The 20,204-nt window shown below is 35.5% G+C and overlaps 1 protein-coding gene across 1 annotated transcript in view; it reads left to right on the forward strand.

Annotated features, from left to right (window-relative positions):
• The window catches only part of TASP1 (taspase 1), a gene marked incomplete at both ends in the record, with an annotated part of 73,977 nt that overhangs the window by 22,708 nt on the left and 31,065 nt on the right, over window positions 1-20,204 (forward strand). The window contains 5 exon segments of the mRNA XM_010177689.1: window positions 8,394-8,500; window positions 9,594-9,647; window positions 9,649-9,684; window positions 15,863-15,982; window positions 16,919-16,997. Coding sequence (XP_010175991.1) covers window positions 8,394-8,500; window positions 9,594-9,647; window positions 9,649-9,684; window positions 15,863-15,982; window positions 16,919-16,997 — 396 coding nt within the window.

The following is a 20,204-nucleotide window of genomic DNA, read 5'->3' on the forward strand; positions in this document are numbered from 1 at the left end:
CTATCCCAGACTCTAAATTCCTGAGTCATGACTGGTTCCTGCATACATGGAGGTACTGGGTGGCATTTTCTGCCATGAAATTGCTGCTTCCTCTTGAGCCCATATTAATTTCTAGCAAAAACCTTTACAACTATGGGTTGTTTGAAGAACTACCTCTTTTTCATTATTTTGAGACCTGCTGTTTTATTGTTAGGTCACTACTCAGAATCCTTCTTCAGTCAAGTCCTCTTCTTACCTTGAATAACTTACTGTCATCAGTAGAATCACATCTTGTTGTTGAACAGAGGAAGTGCTACTATAGGTTCGTTTGGCATTCCACTTGTAACAGGCCATTTATTTACTCACACTTTGTTTTGCATTTTTTTTAACCAATTTGGTGTATGCAAGGAAATTCCCTTTTATTTTATGACTGCTTGGATTCTTTGATGAAGGAGAGCCTTTTCTAGATAAGTCATGCAGATTGTCATACTCTAGTGACACCATATGTTGCTCTGTCCACCAGTATTGCATACCTAGCCTGCCTGTCTTCCAAACCCTCTAACCTCACCCCACTCCCAATTTTCTCCTCTACTATTATTGCATTAAGAAAAATATTTGCCACATTGCTGGAACTGTGCTACAGGGTTCAGTCAGTGGCTTGGGGCAGTGGCTTAGACCATGTTTTATTCCTTTGTTTTTGGGGTGGGAATGAGAGAGACCTGGAGAGAAACTCAAGGGCTTTGGAGATTTGATTAGGAAGCTTGCTTAATCTGAATACGTATCTGGTTTTAGGAAACAAAGAGGTATCTCTCAGAAGATGCTTGTCTTTTAACAGTAAAAGTTGCTACCTCTGTTCTGTAATATGCAAAGTAAATGAGCTCTCTTTAGTGCATGTTTTTCACTGGCAATTAAAAAAAAAGGGGGGGGGGGGGGGGGAGGGGCAGAGGGGGGAAATCTCCAGACATGCTGTAAATCCTCTCTGGAAGTGGACATAATATTGTAGGTTCTCTTGTGGTTCTGAAATCTGAAGAGCTAAGTGCAGTCGATAGAATGGCTGTTAAGTTAGCCAGGAAAAAAAGTTGGGCTGAAGTACCCAGGAGATACATTGAATGAAAATCTTCTAAGGGAGCAGGAAAGGCTTCTTTATGGAAAAAAAGGAGACTTCTTTCTGGCAGCAGTAAGAAATGGTACATCCAGCAACAGTTTACCCTGAGTTCTTGTTATGAAGAATAGATCTGTATAGTAGTGCTGTGAGAAAGATAGGTTGTTTGGGGGTTATTTTTAATGTGCTTTTGATGTTGAGTGCAGTTTTTTTCCCCATTCACATTGCTGTCTCCGTCAAAGTACGGCAACATGGGAAGTAGCACTAGTAGTCTTTTGGTCTCAACACAAGCATAAGTGGTGTTAATTTGTAATTTAAAATAGCTTTGTTAAAATGAAATTTATTTTCATTTGTCTGTTTTCATTTGTGCCATTTATTTTAGCAATGGTTCAACAGAATTCTTCACTGGATCATTTTAATTCCTGTGGGTTAACTAATTTGCTAGAATATTCCTTTTTAATTCACTTCCCTCCAATAGTTGCATTCTCTTTTAATATTGAATAGGAAGATAATATGTAGAAAGTTCTCCTTTCTGGTTCTTTCAGTTGACTATAAGATTGTCTGCCAGGGGGTGCTATATGATTGATCAGAGCTTGATCTGTACTCCAAAGATCTAAAAATATTCTTTGACTTTTCTTACTATTTTCAATTTACAGTTTGCTTTTAAACAAAGATTACTGAACAGTTGTAGGTTGCATAATGTTTTGTGGCATAATAATGTTATGACTGTAGTAGAAACATTGGAGTTTGTGTGTGTGTTCTCAGCTTACTGTTCCACCACTGTAAATAGGAAAGTTTGCGTATTGTCCTGAACTTGATTTGTGATTTAGCAGTGTTAGAAATTTGTATTTGTTAACTTATGTGTGAAAAATAGTTGTTCACTTAAATATTTTTTTTACCTAGCCTGAAAAAATGTGGCTTATAAACGCATGGGAATTTTAAGGAAATATGAGTTTTTTACTAAAAACTTTTTGTGTTAACTTTGGATGGGAAATGTTAGTGTACTGTAATAAACAGCCTGTCAGCTACAGGCTTACTTAAAGTACACAGACCTAGAATTAACAATAGATATGTACGAATTTCACCTTTTTTTAAAAAAAAAGAAAAAAGTACCTTAGTCTTGCATTTTGTTCTGTATGTACAATTCAGTACTTTCAAGGAGTCCATGAATAGGATGATTCTAATTTTCTCTTTCATATTTTTTCTCTTACTTCTGTTCTCTGGATCATTTCTAATGGGCTGCGAAAGCTGACTAAGAGCTGTGTAGAATGGGGAATACAATTGTCTTCCATTTGCTGAGTTGCTGTATATATATAATAGGACTGTCAAGGTTTTTGGTTAAATTTTCACTTGTATGTAGGATAATGGTAAAAGGAATGGGAATGATCAGACTGCCAGAGTGCCAACAGGATTAGTACAAGAGATGCATAAATGATGTGGAGGTTGGCAAACAAGTGGTACACAGATGGCATCTCTGAACTGACTCAAAGACCAATGCTTTCTTTCTCTTCCACTGACCTGCTAGCTGATAATTACTTTTGCATCTCTTTCTGTAAAGTGGTGATAACAGTGTAAAAAGCCTATATAAAAGTGTATTTATTGCTTAACCATGATAACCGTAGATTCGTAGAATGGCTTGGGTTGGAAAGGACCTTAAAGATCATCTATTTCCAAACACCCTGCTCTGGACAGGGTTGCCAACCACTAGATCAGGCTGCCCAGGGCCCCATCCAACATGGCCTTGAATGCCTCCAGGTATGGGGCATCTACAACTTTTCTCTGGGCAATAATGTAGGAGATAGATCGTGTACTAATGAATTATGTAGTGAAGGTCTTGTGATCCTTTCTCATCAGGTTACCCAGTAGCACTGGAACCTTTTGAAAATGGGAAAATGTGTAACAGTCTTAACTTTGAGCAAAATATGCCTGTGAGATTTTACTTCTGTACTTACAGATAATAGATCACATTTTCAAGCCGGCATTCTGACACCACATCCACTAACACCAACCTCTCATGCAGGCATGTGGAGCTGAGCAGGAGCTACTTCCACTTGCTCTCTGCTCAGCCACTCAGTCTTCTCCACAGCAAACCCCTGCACTGGTCTCAACTTCTGCAGCTCTGCCATGACCACCCAGTGCCTCCACCATCCAGCACAGTTAGACCCAAATGCAATGCACTTAAATACAGAGCACATGTAGGTAGCTCCTGTTGGCACCCTTGTGGGGTTGAAGGGAGAATGCGGAGGACTGCGAGGATGTTTTCAGGTCCTTGAAGATTATTAATTCTTAAAGAAGCACTGTATGCTGCATTGCAGGGACATGTGATAAATACCATACATGTGAGACTGAAGTCCTGAGCTTTTAGTTCTAGTTCTGATACGCTTCTGTTGTCAGTCATTACATGTCTTTAATCTGGATGAGGCCTGAGCATGGCGTTTAAACACTGATAGACAATAATTTTGTAAAGCTGTGAGGTTTTTTTTGTTCTTTTTTTTTTTTTTTTTTCCTCTCCCAGCAGCTCTGAAGTATTTTTATTTATGTTAGTATGTACAGAAATGAGAAAGCAAAACAGAATGGCTGGTTGTACTCTGTGGCTTCAGAAACACAATTCTTTTAAGAATGAGTTTGAGCATACAGGCTATTACTGTGTAGGGTAGTAATTGTCAGAGACTTTTATCTGCAAGCACATATTTGATTTTCATCTAAACTCTTACATTCTTGGGCAAAATCAAAGGATGTTGTACTAAATACCTTTCCGTAGATTCCAACAACAATACCTCTGGGCTGTGATCCAAGAATTTTTCAAACTAAAATTCCATCTACTCCCTTACCTCTCTTTTTCTAGCTTCTTCCTCTCCCCAGTCAATAAACTCTACCTCTCTTGCTTCCCTTTGTGCTTGGCCCAGGCAACATCAGGTTGTTGTAGCTATGTTGCATTTGTTTTAGGAAAACGTGCCTGTCTTCAATACTGTGTTCTCCATTTTTCCTTCTCTCAATCTTGGAATTATGCTGTCTTGTTGGAGAAGGTGAAAGAGTTTTTTGTACTGTCATTTAGGACAAATGAAATTTCTTAGCATCCTTGCACCACAAAGTTGAGGTTTTGTTATAGATTTAATGTGAATTATGAACTTAAACAGTGTTCAGGCATTTTCCTTCTGTGTATAGTGCATATTTTCAAAATAATTTTTCAGTGGGTTATTTTTCCATGTTATGTGTGCATCATTAACCAAGCACATTTGAATCCTGGATTTTTTTTTTTTAGTTCATAGAATGTTTTGTTGAACTTAAAACCCCACAATATATTCTTTGATGGGGACCAAGCTTATAGGATGTTTTCAGAAAACTTTAATTTCATCTTACATTTGTTTAGCATGAAGCTCACTTGTATTTTCTAGTTTCTTTTGTCACTTGTACAACAAGACAAAGCAAACAGAGTACTAGCCCATTTAGTGACATTTATAGTGGTTTTACGTAGACAGAACATTGCAAAGGCAGGAATAAGCTGAAGGCAGCCAGCCTTTCACTTGCTTTATTCCCTTAGTTTGGGGGGGGAAAAAAATTGGATATAAGATTCAAGACATTTTATTTTAACTGATCATCTAAAGTTGGGTGTAGATCTATGTCAAAGGAAAAAAGGGAAATTTATAAATTTTATAAACTATTGCTTTATTTCACAATTCTTTAGTTACTTTGGAGGTATTAGCTGTTTTATCCTGCTAAGAGGAATTGATAATAACTGATAATAATAATTGTGTTTTGTTATTTTGGGAAAATAATTCATCAGTCCTTGCTAGAACAAACTCTTCAACTTTCAGAGAAAAATTAATCCTAATAACTAAACTGAAATTGAATGTAGTTTGAGTGCAAGAATTTCTGCTCTAGGGGAAGTCTGAATAGACTTTCTTTCCCTCACAGTATGGATAGGTATGACATTTAATGCTAGACTGAATAAAACTTAGGAGTTATTGAATTAATACATAATTCATGTAAGTAACTCTGGGAAAGGGAGGCATAATATTTAAAAACTACCCTTCTCCACCCCTGAAAAATAACTTCTCCAAAACAATCCCTGCCCCCTCCTCTCCCCCACCCCCTGCCCCACCCTGGCACCAAAAGGCCCTCAGATGTTTCTGATCAAAATTCATGTCATCTGGAAGTACATGACTGGCACCTCTTTAATATTTAGTGTAATGGCATGAACTTTTGAATGTGACAGTATCTGTCACAAAGAGGAGCTGATGATTAAATTTTGTAGGTATTGTAGTGGAGGAAGCTGGTAAAGTTTGTGTATTTTACTGGGCAAACATGCTAATTTCCTTAACCTAGACTGTTCTGTGCTTGTGTCTTTAAGCAGTATATTGGTTATGGTGGGGTGTGATGCACAGGGATAGGATCATAGAGGACTGACATAAATTAGAAAATATGAAGTTTGGTCTGATTTTTTTTTTATTTTTACTTTTTTTTTTAACATGAGGTTGATAAAATATTGGAACAGAGGCCCAGAGTTGTGAAATATCCATCCTTGAAGATGTTCAAAACTTGACAAGTTCCTATGCAGCCCTTTCAAACTGGGCTTGCTTTTCTTAGGTTGGACTACACAACCTACTAAGATCCCTTCCAACCACCAACCCCTGATGTTACTAGAAAACTTTCTTCATCTGTCTGCCTGACATGGTCCAAGATATGCAAAAAATGTTCGCCACAGCATCTCCTGGGGCTCTGTTTGTCTGATCATTGAGTAAAAGAGTCCCTGATGCACTGTACCACTTCTCCCATGTATGAGACCAGCGAAGTAAGAAAGCAATACAGAAGGAATGCATGACAAGTCCTTAGCCCAGCATACAGTTGAAAGGCAGTTGGGGTACCCAGCAATTCAAAATATTTCTGACACCTGGGGACTAAGCACAGTTTTTTGTTAGCTAAAATTATTGATTTGTAGGATAGAATTATCCATTCTGTGAACATGGGCAAGGTGGTACATTTCTAGCCTAATTTTTTTTACATAGTGTTTCTTACTGCCTAGTAAGATGTGTACTTCTTTGTTAATAATGACCTGTTTTCTGCCCTGAATTTCCTAGCTTACTGATACCGCTTTGAATTACCAATGCAGATAAGAAGTTAATGTGAACAATTAAATTCTTCAAAGCAGATCTTCAGATTTTTTTTCTTGTTTTGAAAAGACAAATAGAATCTTAAAGCACAAGGTAAACTCTGAAAATGGTTTAATTGCTTAGCTGGAAACTGAGGACTTAAGTGAATACATCTCTCTTAAGCTTGGAGAATTTTGTATGTTGTGGAAAAAATGGCGGGATAAGTAACAACCAAAGTATAGTTGGAATGATGATGCTGAGAGGCCAAATATCAGCACTCTGTGTAGGGCAGCTCGGAACTACCCTATGGGTCCTCTGGTTTTGATGTGATCTTTGTGCATGTGTTTGAACTGGTGAATGTGCAAATATTGCAGAAGGTTTCAGGACACCACTAGCACTAGATTCTGGAGTACAAGGAGAACATCTTGTGTTCAGGTTTTCATGTATGATCTCCTGTTCCCTCATATTTGTCTGGCTTCTTTAGGTACACAACTTTTTTCTGAATTGGCAGGAGGCAATGGCAGCAGTAAATGACAGCCTTAGACATATTTATCCCTGTGTAATATATACTTTTGATGAGTACCAAGGCCAGACACCATCCTTAGTCACCCATATTGTGGCTCTGCTCATAGATATTTGCTATACTTATTGAAGTCATGTCAACTTACAAGTGCTGCTGTTCAAAAATTCTGTTAAAAACAATGTGCTGGCTTGGTTTATTTTGGGACACTTCTGTTTAACAAAGTCTTGATTTGTGTGGGTTTTTTTACTCATTTCTCCCCATCCCTAATTATTACTAGATTAAAATGATTCTTTGCCTGCTCCCCCTTATCAAGTGTTTGTTTTTTACCTCTTGGACCTCATTTCAAACACAGAAATGTGTTGTCCAAAGTAGCTGCATTCATTAGCTTGGTGTGGGAGAAAGAGTTCCTTTCTTGGTGATGGCAGATTAATATGTGTTTACAATTTTAAGAAACTGGTATTCATTAGGTTTTTGGAGAGAAATGCCAGCTTTCTCATTACTTTTAGGTTATATGAATAACTGTGATAGTTTAAGGTCAGTTTTATGTACTTAAAAACAAGTTTAAAGGAGAGTTTGCTAGATGATTTTGGCACCTTCATGGGCAAGTTTCAAAGAAGTAAAATGCTCACTGTCTATGTACTTTGTGAGAATTGTAAATGAAAGCTTTGTGTTCTGTTGGCTCTGCAATATTGATTTCATTCATAGACTGTTCTTGCAGCTGTTCCAGTCTTCTGAATAAAAGTGACGTAGCTATATTCAGAACTTAATTTAAAATTATATTTTTTTTAAGACTTATAGATTAAATAGGAAACCTGTGATTTTTAATTTCCATTGAATTTGTGACTTACCTGTGTATACATTTGTTGTCCTGGTAGCTTGATCTTGCATGACTAAACAGGTGACAAAAGGCATTTGTCCCCCCTCCTCTTTTCTCTAAATTTCAAAGGGGATGGTAAGACATTTTGTGGATAATATTAAGTCAAAACTAATTTAAACTGATGTGATAGTTTAACTAAGTATGTCAATATCTGCAGTTTTTTAAATGAACTGAAACTTCTGAAATGGGAATATATAACTTCGGTCTCTTAAGCATAACTTTTTTTTTTTCTACTCCACTTTAGTTCCTTTCTGAATGTGGGACTTGGATGTGGAAAATACTGTCTTTTCAAGACCTAGGTGGTCTTTAGACTGTTGGATTATGGAACATAAAAATATTTATGAGACTATTGTGTGGCTTTAAATATATGGGTAAACATACAGATATGCAATTAAGATAATAAAATAGTAGCCTAATTTTAGGGATATCAGAATGAGCTCAGATGGTATCTATTTACTTGTCAGCAGTCAAAAATGATAATTTTAACACAAGCTGCTTATTCCATTCTGTTCTGTGCAGTGCTGCTTCTTTGCCACAGAGAGATAGTTTGGCCAACATAGCTTCCATATGTGTTCAGCAGCTTGTTTCTACTAGATATTTTAGCCATCACTGTTTCTGAACAATAGTAGAACTTTTTTCACTTAGGAAAAGATGTAAACATCTTGTACTGAAGCTTAAATACTTACTTGTTGACTTTTTTATTGATGCTTTTTGCACCAGTAAAAATATGTGAGGGTTGAGGCCTCCAAACTGTAACTTATCTATATTGGTTTAAATTAAGTAAATTTTATTCACTTAAATGCTTTTGAATTATTTTTATAGGGTTTAGTTTAGCAGCTTTTAAGAGGAACAAAAGGAAGCTGGAGTTGGCCGAAAAGGTGGAAACAGATCTCATTCATCTAAAGAAAAGAAGACAATCAAATGAAAAGGTTAGTTCCTGTTTAAAATTTTATTGTATCATCCTAAACTTACAGCTGATTACTAATAAATTTCATGTCATATATACAATGAGATTGATGTAGCATTAGAAACCACTTCTCCGTGACCACCCTAATATTTAGATGATACAACGATAACTTAGTGCAAATAAAATTTCTGCCTTGCTATTTGAAAATTACACCACTCTCACTTTGTATCTTGTTTGCGCTATAAAAAATATTTTGTTCACTTTGAACTGGAAATATGACAAATGTAAACACAAACAGATAATTATTTACTGAAACATTTTCTTTAGCTTGGGATCTCTGTCACTGTCTCCCACTTTTTAATGTTTCCTGAGCGCACTGCATTATGGAGCTGGAATTGATGAAATTTGAAATATCAGGTAGGTAAACGTGCATCTGTGCATGCATCTAGCATTGACCTGGCCCATATTACTTGTACTACAAAACTATTAAAACTCCCTCTATTCCCCTCACTCTTAGTTTGAATTTAGAGCCTCTGTTACCATTTGAGAATGTCAATCACAGTATTTGTGTTTACTGTTGAATATCAAAGTAGAGCTCATTCAGTTAAATGCTTATGCTTTATTTGGGGCCTGTGGGATTTTGAATTGGCTATTTGTCTTTGCTTTGGTAAGCTGACTGACCATGTAGTTGCATATGTTGATATAAATAAAAGTATAAATCCCAGAGAACTGGCAAAAAAGTTTATTCTCTCTAGTCATTCAAATGCAAACCAGTGATAAATTAGGTATTTTTCTTCTGTGTTCTTAGATAAGAAGTTTTCCCTAGCAAGATGCTAGTTTTTTTTTGGGGGGGGGGGTAAGTGGGGGGTTCAAGGAGATCAGACCTGTAAAGAAAGTAAGGATAGAGGGTGGGGAAAAAAAGTTAGTTATTAATTTTGGAACTTTTCCTGTTTACAGAACTTCAGGTATCTCCTTGTGAAACTAACAATGTTAAATTGTAACTGAGGGAGGAGGGGTCTCTGTATGGTATTGATGTTCATGTAATAAGGGGCAAGTCAATGCTTGAAACATATGCCAATGCATGAGCTTACCGACCTGCAATTTGAAATTTCAAGGGCTCCAGAGTCATGTGCAGCGCTTGTGGGAGACCCCCAAAGGCCAATGATGGTAGGTAAAGGAGGTGATCAAATAGAGCTCTACTCACCGGTAAGTAATCCAGTGACGTTACACACTGGTTTTGTCAACTTTCTGGGTACATCCTGTCCATGGAGTGGGGATGAAAGCCAAATCATGCTATCAGTGTGGACTGCTCGTCTTAGCAACAGAGTGTAAAATAATTTCAGCCTTGCAGGAAGCTTTTTCAAAATGAAATAGAAATGAAAACTCAAATTCTACAAAAGCAAATTGTAAAAAAAAAACCAAAAACCAAAAAAACAAACAAACAAAAGGGGTAGAATAATTCTCTCTAAGCTATTAGAAAAGGGTCATTTAGTAAGGATGAGACACATGATCCATGATCTGTCATCCCAAAAATTGCACTGTCAAAGGTGGCCCTTATAAAAGGCTTAAAAATAATTGTTTAAAAACTTTTAAGATACTTAAATAGTTAAAAGTTAATCTTCTTGTCAAAGTTAAGCTTTAATTGATAAATACTCATTTAATTTTTTTATTTACTGTGCTCTTCTGGAGCTGCAGACCTGTACCTCTCAGCAGGACTTGACAGCTGTTTTATTGTCTTGTTTGACTCTCATCTTCAGCCCTATGCTGCACCTTAGCTTATGTGCCTCTGTTGCCAGTACTGCACAATTGTTTTAAATTCTGGTCTTTTTTTGTCTATGAAATTTTAGAGGTTGAGAGAAGAGCAAGATAGAGAGGATGTTAACAAAGCTGAAGTTGAATGGAAATCATAACAAAAATACCTAAGTGAATAGACAGTATTACAGACCAAAAAAGGCTGAAATTAACTGGAAGTTTTAGCTGCTGATAAATTTGACTATCTAAAAATAAACATACAGTTTTAAAAAGTACTTTTCAGCAAAAGTTAAATTATACCAAGCTCAAAAAGAATGAGAGGCTGTTTAAATCTAATAAAGTTTATATGGAAAAACTAGGCAGTGTAACTTACTGAAGAACTTATTTTCTCAGTAAATGGAATATTCTCTTTGCTGTATTTTGTTTACCCAGTGTAGGATTTGTGGAGCATTATGTGATTGCACACAGGAAGATCCAATAATAATTTTACCAAATTTTGAAGATGTGAAAATTGAGACTTTTTTTTTAATAGTAGTGATTTATATATCGATTTACATAGTTAAGAAATCATTTATGTTTGTGTGTAAACTAACTAAACCTATTCAGAGGGGGACCAGGTACGATGTGTTAATTCAGCCAGAGGCTGTTCTGAAGTTCTCACCCCAAGCACCAGTAAACATCAGAAGTAAATGTTTGTCTTCTTACAGTTAACCTGTCTTTTACCAGAGGAAATTGTCATTAAAAATAGTTTAGTAGAGTTTGGCTAAAGCCCTATTTTTAATTTGTCCTCTATTACAAACCTTTTTTACAACTATGCTGAAATTACTGGTAAGAGGAGCTGTCCTCTACTTGATTTGAATAAGTGGCACTAAGAATTTTCAGTGCACGTGATTTTTTTTTATAGGTTAGTTTTTATTAAGTTGCTTTTTTATAGGCTAGCTATTTAACTCCATCAATAACATTATTTAGTTTGAGGTTTATTAGAACTGATTTAGTTTTTATCTAGTTTGTAACATATGTACTCAAGTATGTGTACAACAGTTTGAATTATATGTATGGAATCAGTTTCATAATCTTCAGCTACTGTATTGAGACAAGAACACTGAACATATTTAGAAAATAAAAATATGTCTGTCTTTGTTCAACAGAAAAACATTCTTTTCTTTGAAGTATTTTGTGCATTATAGTTTTTGTCATTGGTCATCTTAAATATACCATGTGAACTTTTAGCTAGTTCCAGCTTGAATTCTGGGTGAGCTACAGTCAATGCATAGCAACATGAAAGCATTTCTAGAAATTGGTATGTATGAATTGGTCCCAGTGCTCACAGAATAGTGACATTTTCCCTTGGCTTATATATATTTATAAGTATTTTTTAAAAGACTTTAATAAATAAAATGTTGCTTAAAAGGTTACCTCTCGCCTTGTTAAATACTTCTGTAATCAATGGAAGTGCTCCATTAAGTGCACCTTAAATCTGAGGTTTTTAAAAGACCAAAATATATTAATTGTTGATATATTATTTTCTAGATAATGGTATTCACTATTGTGCTCCTTTCTGTTCCCACTTGATCTTTAAAGGGCCAACAGGGGACATACTAGAAGATTTATGTATTGCCCTGTTCTGTTTTGAGGAAGAGGATACTGTAAAAAAACATATTTTTAGAGGAATCTACTTGATATAATAAAATATAAAATCCTATTTATTTGTGTGGATAGTTGGGTAATAGCATATAGGTGTTTATTGCTCCAATGTAATTCATTTTACATTTTGTCAGTTACGATACTCAGAGATGAGATTTAATGGTAATTGCTTTTTGCAGAATTTCAGAACAATCCTAAGTCGAGAGGAAGAAAGCCCTGCGTGTAGATATCTTTCAGTGGGCACTGGGTAGAGCTCTCCTAAACTGTTAATTCCTTCCTTAGGGGCTTGTAAAATTATGACTATTTAGTGGGTTTTTTTATGTACAGAAGAAAGGAAGGATGAGATCTCTAAATTACCTGATAGAACTCTGCATTTATGCAGATGAGCACCTTCCTGCTTTGTGCGCTTGTTCTTAGCTAAGTTTGAATATTTGGTCCATGATTTAATTAAATTAACTTCCTGTCCTGTCACAAGGTGCAAATTCATTAAGATTAATGTGGGATCTTACTTTTCACATTGACTTTCAGTTGTTTCTATGTAAAATATTAACTACAAAATAGATTATTTTATTTGCATTATTAAATGCATTATTTGCATTGTTAAAACCCTCCAAACTGCTTTTGCAATGGATGTGTTAATATACATTACTAACTGAAGTCAGATATGGAATTTGTTAACAGATATCACCAAGTAGTAAGTTTCCTTTGGAACTTGCAAAATTTTTAAATCTAAGCTGCTAAATTAATGAATCAAAAAGATAAGGGAAAGCAAGCTGGACTCATTTAGTCCCTGTTGGACCCATATAGAATTTGGACTTACTTTAGACTTCATGAATTGTAATTTTTAATATAGTTCTTCTGATTGTCTTGATATTAGCTTGACAGGATACAGTATTTTTCAACATTCATATGGTTTGAAGAGATTAAATGTGTGACCTTGAATGTCTTCTGACCAGGTGCATTCTGCCTGGAACTACTCAGGCACATAATGCCTTTTTTGTATGGAGAAGTACAGGAAGTTCCTTTGTTAAATTGGGATGAGCTCTTCATTTACTGGTGTGGAAATCATAGGGTTGCCAGTACAGTTGACTTATGTAGAAGACTCAGTATTGGACTACAGAATTGATTCATGGTGTCACTTTGAAGCGTTTGAAGTCAGTAATGTTGAAATGGAAGCAAACATAAAAATAGGTCTAGAATAGATCAGACAGTGTATTTTTCCCATTGGTTATGGAATAGAACTGATCCTCACTGGTTTTCAGTTTGTTGAATAAGGGTTAAGTACAGCATCAGCAGTGATTCTTTTTCTGATCACAAAAAACCCCCAAATGTATATTACTGAGAAGGAAAATACGGAATTCCTTTGCTTCTGTGATACAGATTTCCTTCAGAAGGTTGTGTGGACTAGGTTAAAAAAAAAATCCTTCCCTTAGAAAAGATTTCCAGCCTCCTAAATTGCCCCTTCTAAAAATAAAATAAGCCAAAGCAAACAAACTATACCACTGAATTGACAGCAAATACTGACATGAAATAGATCTCCTTTTAAAGGAAATAATGATGCTGAAAGTTTCCATGCAACGTATACTTGTAAATGCTTGTGGTCTTTTGATTAAAATATCTTTAAGAAAAATAAATTAGCAATATAGCTACTGAAGACAAATATTTATGTGAGAGCTAAAGTGGAAGATGGATGGCAGATTGAGCAAATAGTTTTACAGATGCTGCGAAGAAGGCTGCAAGCATTTTTTCTTTGCTGTCAGGTGATATGGAAAACATACTGATCTATACTGAGCCTCATCCTTCTAAAATGTATATCTGTTCATTATAGGAGCCCCAAGTGTTTGATTTAATATGAATTAAGATTACACAGGTGGCCTTAATTCTGGCATTTCCTAACTTTGATTTGGCTTGATTTTCATATATGTAGTTGTCTATTAATCAGGCTTTTTGTTGTGGGTATAATTTCCTTTGATAAAAGGGGGCAGGGGGTGGACGAAAAAAATCTGCATCATATTAGTAGTTCTTCTCTATATAGAAATCATAGGATCATAGTAAAATTCATGTTGGGAAGAGCTTTATCCAGTCTGATCTTGAAAGTCTTCAAGGATGGGAGTCTGCACCTCCCATGAGCAGCCTGCTCTGCTGCTTAATTTCTTTTCAGTCCACTGAGTATTATGTTCTAACTTGTTAATAATACCTGAATGAGGCTGTGGCTGGCAGTTCTGGGAGATGTGAAATACATTTGCCCATGAGAGGTTAAGGAAAGCTTCCTTAATTTTCTTTTATCTTCACAACTTGGAAGGAGACTTGCTCTTTTCTTATCCCCTGTTCTCCAGTCCTCAAAATTCCTTTTGCCTCTCCTTCTCCAACCTTCTCTGATCCTGGTTTTTACTTTCCTCTGCTTTTCAACTTACTCTTACTTCCCAATGCCAGTTGAAACCCTAGATCTAGAATTTTTCACCTCTCTTTTTCTAAGGAGGTATTCAGCTTTACTGTTAGGACATCCATCTGTTTGTTTTGGTACTGAATATGGTTACTGCCAGCTTCTGAGTGTAGAACTTGTTCAGGAAGATCTAGGTGTAGGTGAAGAGACTTACTGTTAGTCTGGGTAAAAGAATGACACCCCTGCTTAGGAGTTCCAGTTGGCTGAAAAATTCTGTAGAACACTGCAGTGCTGCATTGCATATTTTTCCTTTTAAGACTGGTACAATATCTACTCAAGTGTTACCTGTTAATTGTAGCCAGAGTATCATCAGCATGAGTCTCCTAAGGATTCTGCTTGACAAGTGGCGTTGAATGCCCAAGGAAACTTTAATTGATGATTGGAACTTGATAATTTGAAATTGAATAGTTGGGTGTAGATTATTTTTTGTTTTTCTTCCTCCTTCTGGATCCCAATCCAGAAATGATATTTATATGAATAGCTTAATATTCTTTGGAATTATTTGCTTGGATAATTTATGTAGGATATTTTTATTGCAGGTAAGTTTTTATTCAGGAAAGATTAATAAGCTAAAGGCCTTATGCAACAGCAGTGATCATTTTTGGAGTGTGTGATGGACAATGTATTGGTTTTGTTTATTAATTTCATTTTATTTTATGTACGCTGCATGCTGTGTCCCATCAAAAGTGTGCGATTGGGCATGAAGTCAGGATGCCTTGCCTTGGATACTGTAGAGAGGGGAATCTAGGGCAAGCCTAGGCTGAGAGGGGAAACCTGCTCTTTCTTTTAGTGACTGAACATGGTGTATCAAGGAAGGGAGGAAAGATCCAAGGTGAGACAGCTCAGTGTTGTGAGACAGTAGAGAGTTTGCATCAGGAATGAATGCTGAAAGATCTCTGGTCTTCAGGGAGCAAATCTCCGTCCTAAGTGTAGGAAATAAGGACACTTTTCTGGTGATCCAGAAGGAGTGAATAGTAATTTGTTTCAACCAGGAAGCCACTAAAGATTGCTGAACTGAGAAGAAGTCTGGGAGAAAGAATCTGTCCTGGGGTAGATTTCTTAATGAGGCTTCTATTTATTGTCTTGCTCAGAATATCAGAATTTTCTCTTTACGTGGTAAGCTGCTTCTTGTGGTTTTTTGGGTTTTTTTTAATCATACATGCTTTTGGGAAAGGCCTTTTGATAATGGCATCTTTGGAATGAGTTGCTGAATCATTTCTTAGTGGACAAGTGCCCACCTCTAAAAAACCAGCATTTTTAGCACTTCTGTGAGTACCGGCAGATAATCTAAGCAACGGATGAGTTCTGAGATGTTTATTACTTTATTGTTTCCAGAGAAGTTTTCTTCAGGTCCTGTCTGAGGCAAGAGAGCATTTTGGGAAGATTTATGACAGCACAATTGGTACAATATGCATGGTAGCAAATTCGTTTTGTTGATCAGCCTGTCACTTTGTTTTGCGCATGTTAGTTTGCACACTCCTAAGAATTATAATCTGACTTTAATATACTATTTTTAGTAGTTGTTTCTGTTTGTGTGTCCTGCAGGAGAATGACTCAGGAACATTGGATACAGTTGGTGCAGTTGTTGTTGACCAAGAAGGAAATGTTGCTGCTGCTGTCTCCAGTGGAGGTTTAGCACTAAAGCATCCTGGAAGAGTTGGTCAGGTGATTATGTGTTTTCAGTTGGGAATGACTGTTTGGCAAGTGTGACACTAAGCAAGAGTGGTGATAGCAAACTGATGTTCCCTTTTCCTTCCCATTAAACTCTGAAGGCATTATCACTGCATTGGAATGCAAGTTTTGTTTTTAGTGTCCTCCATCACTGTTACAAAACATTGATAGGTAAGAAGTAGTTGTACAGTTAGTTACCTTTTGCCAAAGCAAATAATAACTTAATTTATTGGGCTTAAATACCTTCTTAATACCACAAATAGTCTTTTAAATGCTTTAAATGTTTTTAAATAAGATTTTAATAAATTTTTAAGGAAGTTGTCCTAATAATTTAATGTTTAAATGATCTTGTGAATTGGTAGAAGTGACAAAGGTATTAAAAGAACACATCTGCTATAGGCATTCCTTATCATTAGTAGGCAAGGGGATTTTGAGGTATGTCAGAAATGTCATACTCTGTTACTGTACAGCTTTATTTTTGGTTGGCTGTTGCCACTGTCCTAAAAGCAGTTCTCTCTTGCAATATATTTAAGATTTTCTCTTGGAATAGCAGAATGAAAGGGACTTTATATAAATAGAGAACAGCTGGAATTATTTTGTCTTTTGGTGTCTGTACCCTCATTTGCTGTAAAGTTAGGTTAGAATACCATACATCCATGATAATCACTCAGTTTGGAACAATAGTAACGGAGATGTAGCTGAATGGAATGGAATTACAATTTTGACTGTTATGATCTTCTTATTTATCTTTATTTATTGAATACAAATTAATGCTTGTATTTTTGTTGTGTTTCTTTTTTTGTTGGTTTAAGTTGTTTTGGTGGTCTATTTTTTTCTTTTCTTTCTTTCCCTTTTTTTTTTTTTAAGGGAATGGAACAAACCAAAAACCTTGGATACTTAAATTTATGAAAAATACTCTTCTTTCCTTAGGCAGCTCTTTATGGTTGTGGCTGCTGGGCTGAAAATACAGGAGCTCATACCCCTTACTCCACTGCTGTGAGTACTTCAGGTATTTGTTACTTTTATAAATATTTCTAGTAGTTACTGCCTTTCTCTGGAATTTTTTTATGAGTCTCAAATAAAGTATTTATATTAATGATGAGTTAAAATATTAACATTATTTCCGGACTACATTCTACATGTGTATTGTTTAGTTACATATAAATATACACATGCACACATATGTGTGTATATATATCTGTATGTCAGTATTGTCTTGAAATCCATGAATTAATCTCCATTGGTTGCTTATATTGATAATTTAACTTTAAAAACCGAATTAACAACCATGTGAACTTTCATCCCGTTTAGAAGGTTTTGTATTGCACTGAGAGGATGTACTCTGTCTGTTATTTAGGAAGGGACCTGTCCTCCTGTAGAGAAGTGCTTTTATAAGCCTGATATTGTGTTAAACACAGAATGCTTCTGTGACTGGAAGCCTTCTTAAAGGACTAAGATATTTAGAGGCTCCTTTAACATAAGAGGGTCCCTTGGATACAAAAGTGCTACAAATAGCATTCTTCCCCTCTGAAATATTAAAATACTATTTTAAATGAATATTTAAGTGAATTTGTCCTTCATTTCCATTTTCCTCTCAAAAGGAAGGGGAAAAGACAAAACCAAATGACTAGAATAAGTGTTTTGGAAAACATTTATTCAGAAGTTGTGAAAGTAATATAACAGTTAGGCTAGCTTATCTTCTCTTCTTTGGAAGTCTCAGGATCCTGAATACACAAAAGTATCTTGTTTGTTTGATGCCTCAGACCTCTGTCACACAGAGCTTTTCTATCAGTTGGAATACTGAGCACTGGAGATACCAATTTTAGAAACAAGTTTGTCAATGGACTGAAGAAACAGTAAAAATTAGAAATAAAAAAACCTCCCAAAACCCCAAAAGATAACTAGGAAAATAGCTTGTACTGGAGTGTAATATTTGAGGGTGTAAGCCAGGATGGTTTTAACTTGTCAGGAGCAGATACTGCAAAGATAATTGGACTGTTACACAGTACCACATTACTATTGTAGAACACAAAACTTTTAAGTTGAAGTTATATGAGAGTTGCTTTTACCTTGCCACTCCCACATAAAAGCAGTTGAGAGGACTGCATTTCATCTGGTTGGGTTTGGGGTTTTTTTCCTAGTTATATTAACAGTCTGAAACAGAAAAACTACTTACAACACTTTCTCGTAAATGCTTGTATCAGGATGCAAAATTTATGATTTGGACCACTACTTAATGGTCAGAGTTATCAGTGTTCAGTATAGGGAGAGATGAAAAAAATCTGCAGAGTTCAGATGTAGGTAATGTAAACTATATCCCAAGAGTACTGCAGAGTTAGTCCTGTTGTAGAAATAGTGGGGGGAGCAAGGTGACAGGGTGTAGAACTAAAATTTCACAGAGATTGAAGAGCATCAGACACATCCTGTGTTGCTTTTGAAGTCATATGCATTTCTAATTTCCTCTGTGTTTAAATCTGTCTCGCACTGTTGAAAATTTGTGTAGATGTTCACCCTTAAGTTCAATGTTAGTAATAGCAAATATCCTTTTTAGTACTTATGTAAAGGAAAGATCTACTGAATGCAGAAGTGTTGGAAGATCTCTCTACTCAAGGAACACCCTATTGGTTTTAGATTAATAAATGCTTACCTATGTAAGCAAATATATTTAAATATTGCAGTACTGGGGACCATAATAATTGGTGAGTCCAATAAGTCCAATATTAGAGATTGTTTGTGGAAAAGCTGAGAAGGACACCGTTATTTAATTTTTTAAAACTGTTCTTTACAAAGAACTGTCAGCTGGATTTGAAGTCTGTGCAAGTACCAAAAAGCACTTAAAGGAGATGTCTGGGTTTAATGGTGGCCTTAAATAGAAGCCTTCTTTCTTTTTGCTGGTACCGATTTCATGTAGTGGTAAATAGTTCCATGTTATTCTATTTATAGCTATCACATATATATATGTGTGTGTGTGTATGTATGTGTGTATATATATATTTCTTTGGTTCAAATCTTCTAGCTTCTGTGTGATTACATTAATACCAATCCCAGTTAATTGAAATAGACTGCTGGAAGTCTATGAAGCATGGCCATCTGTTTATTCAGTGATTTGAAATTCAGACTAGCGGTGTTTAATTAAACTCTTGTTTCTGGTTTTTCTTTAAAGTGTGTGTGTATGTGTGTGTGAAAGAAAGAGGGAAATAGAAATGTTTACAGGAAGTGAGAACTCTTCTGTAATCATTACCATTCTTTTTTCCATTTTCAGAAGCTCATAATGTTTTATTTTATAATGTAATTTATGTTTAGTGCAGTTTTAAAATATATTGATGCCTGACCCTTGTTTATAATATGAGCATCCAACAATGTGAACCATGAAGTTAATTAAGACAGAGAGGGATGGAAGAATTAAATTATAGGAAAGGCTGAAAGAATGAAACTTACAGCTTGGCTGGATCACAACAGGAGAGGGGAATAGGGACGTAAACATCTGCAAATATTCAAAAGGTGAAATTACCAAGGCTAAGCAAGAAAGTAGTATGTTAGCATACATCGTTGTTGGATGAAATCTTTAGAAAAAAAGGTACTGCCTAAACTCTAGAATATGCCTTGATTTGAAAAGCTCTAAGATTGATAGTGCTTCCTAAGAGAACATAAGTATTGTCACTTGGTGTACCTAAAATCAAACTAGCCTGTATTTGTTATAGTGACTATACACACCACGTGTAGGTTTCTATATTAGTTTTCTGTGGACATACATTTAAGAAAAACAGCAACAAATGAAATTTGCATGTTATGTATGAATAAAAACTGTGTGTGCATGCACATTCATTTCTTGTTTTATTTTACATACAGATATATACCGTTGTATGTAAAGGCATTTAAAATACGTACATAAAATAACTGGAATTTACAATCAGTTTAGATTTCTGTGGTTTTCACAAAATAACATTTTATTGTTTTAATTTCACATGTCTTTTCATTTTAATTTGTCTTTAAGTAGTAAATTTGGCACAAATTTATCCTAACATTTTCTACAGGGAATTTTTTTCTGCTGTATGAGTGGGGGGAAAAAGAAGAAAATTAAGCTTTGGTCACTGTGTGTATTGAGTACTGTACATGTAGACTTTTAATATTTATTGTTAAATGACTTCACAGAGTAGCTAATTCATCAAATTGCATTTGGAATTTAAAAAAAAAATCAGATTAAGAGAAAAGTTTA

This window comes from Antrostomus carolinensis, unplaced genomic scaffold (assembly GCF_000700745.2).
Source record: "Antrostomus carolinensis isolate BGI_N321 unplaced genomic scaffold, ASM70074v2 scaffold4131, whole genome shotgun sequence".
NCBI lineage: Eukaryota > Metazoa > Chordata > Aves > Caprimulgiformes > Caprimulgidae > Antrostomus > Antrostomus carolinensis.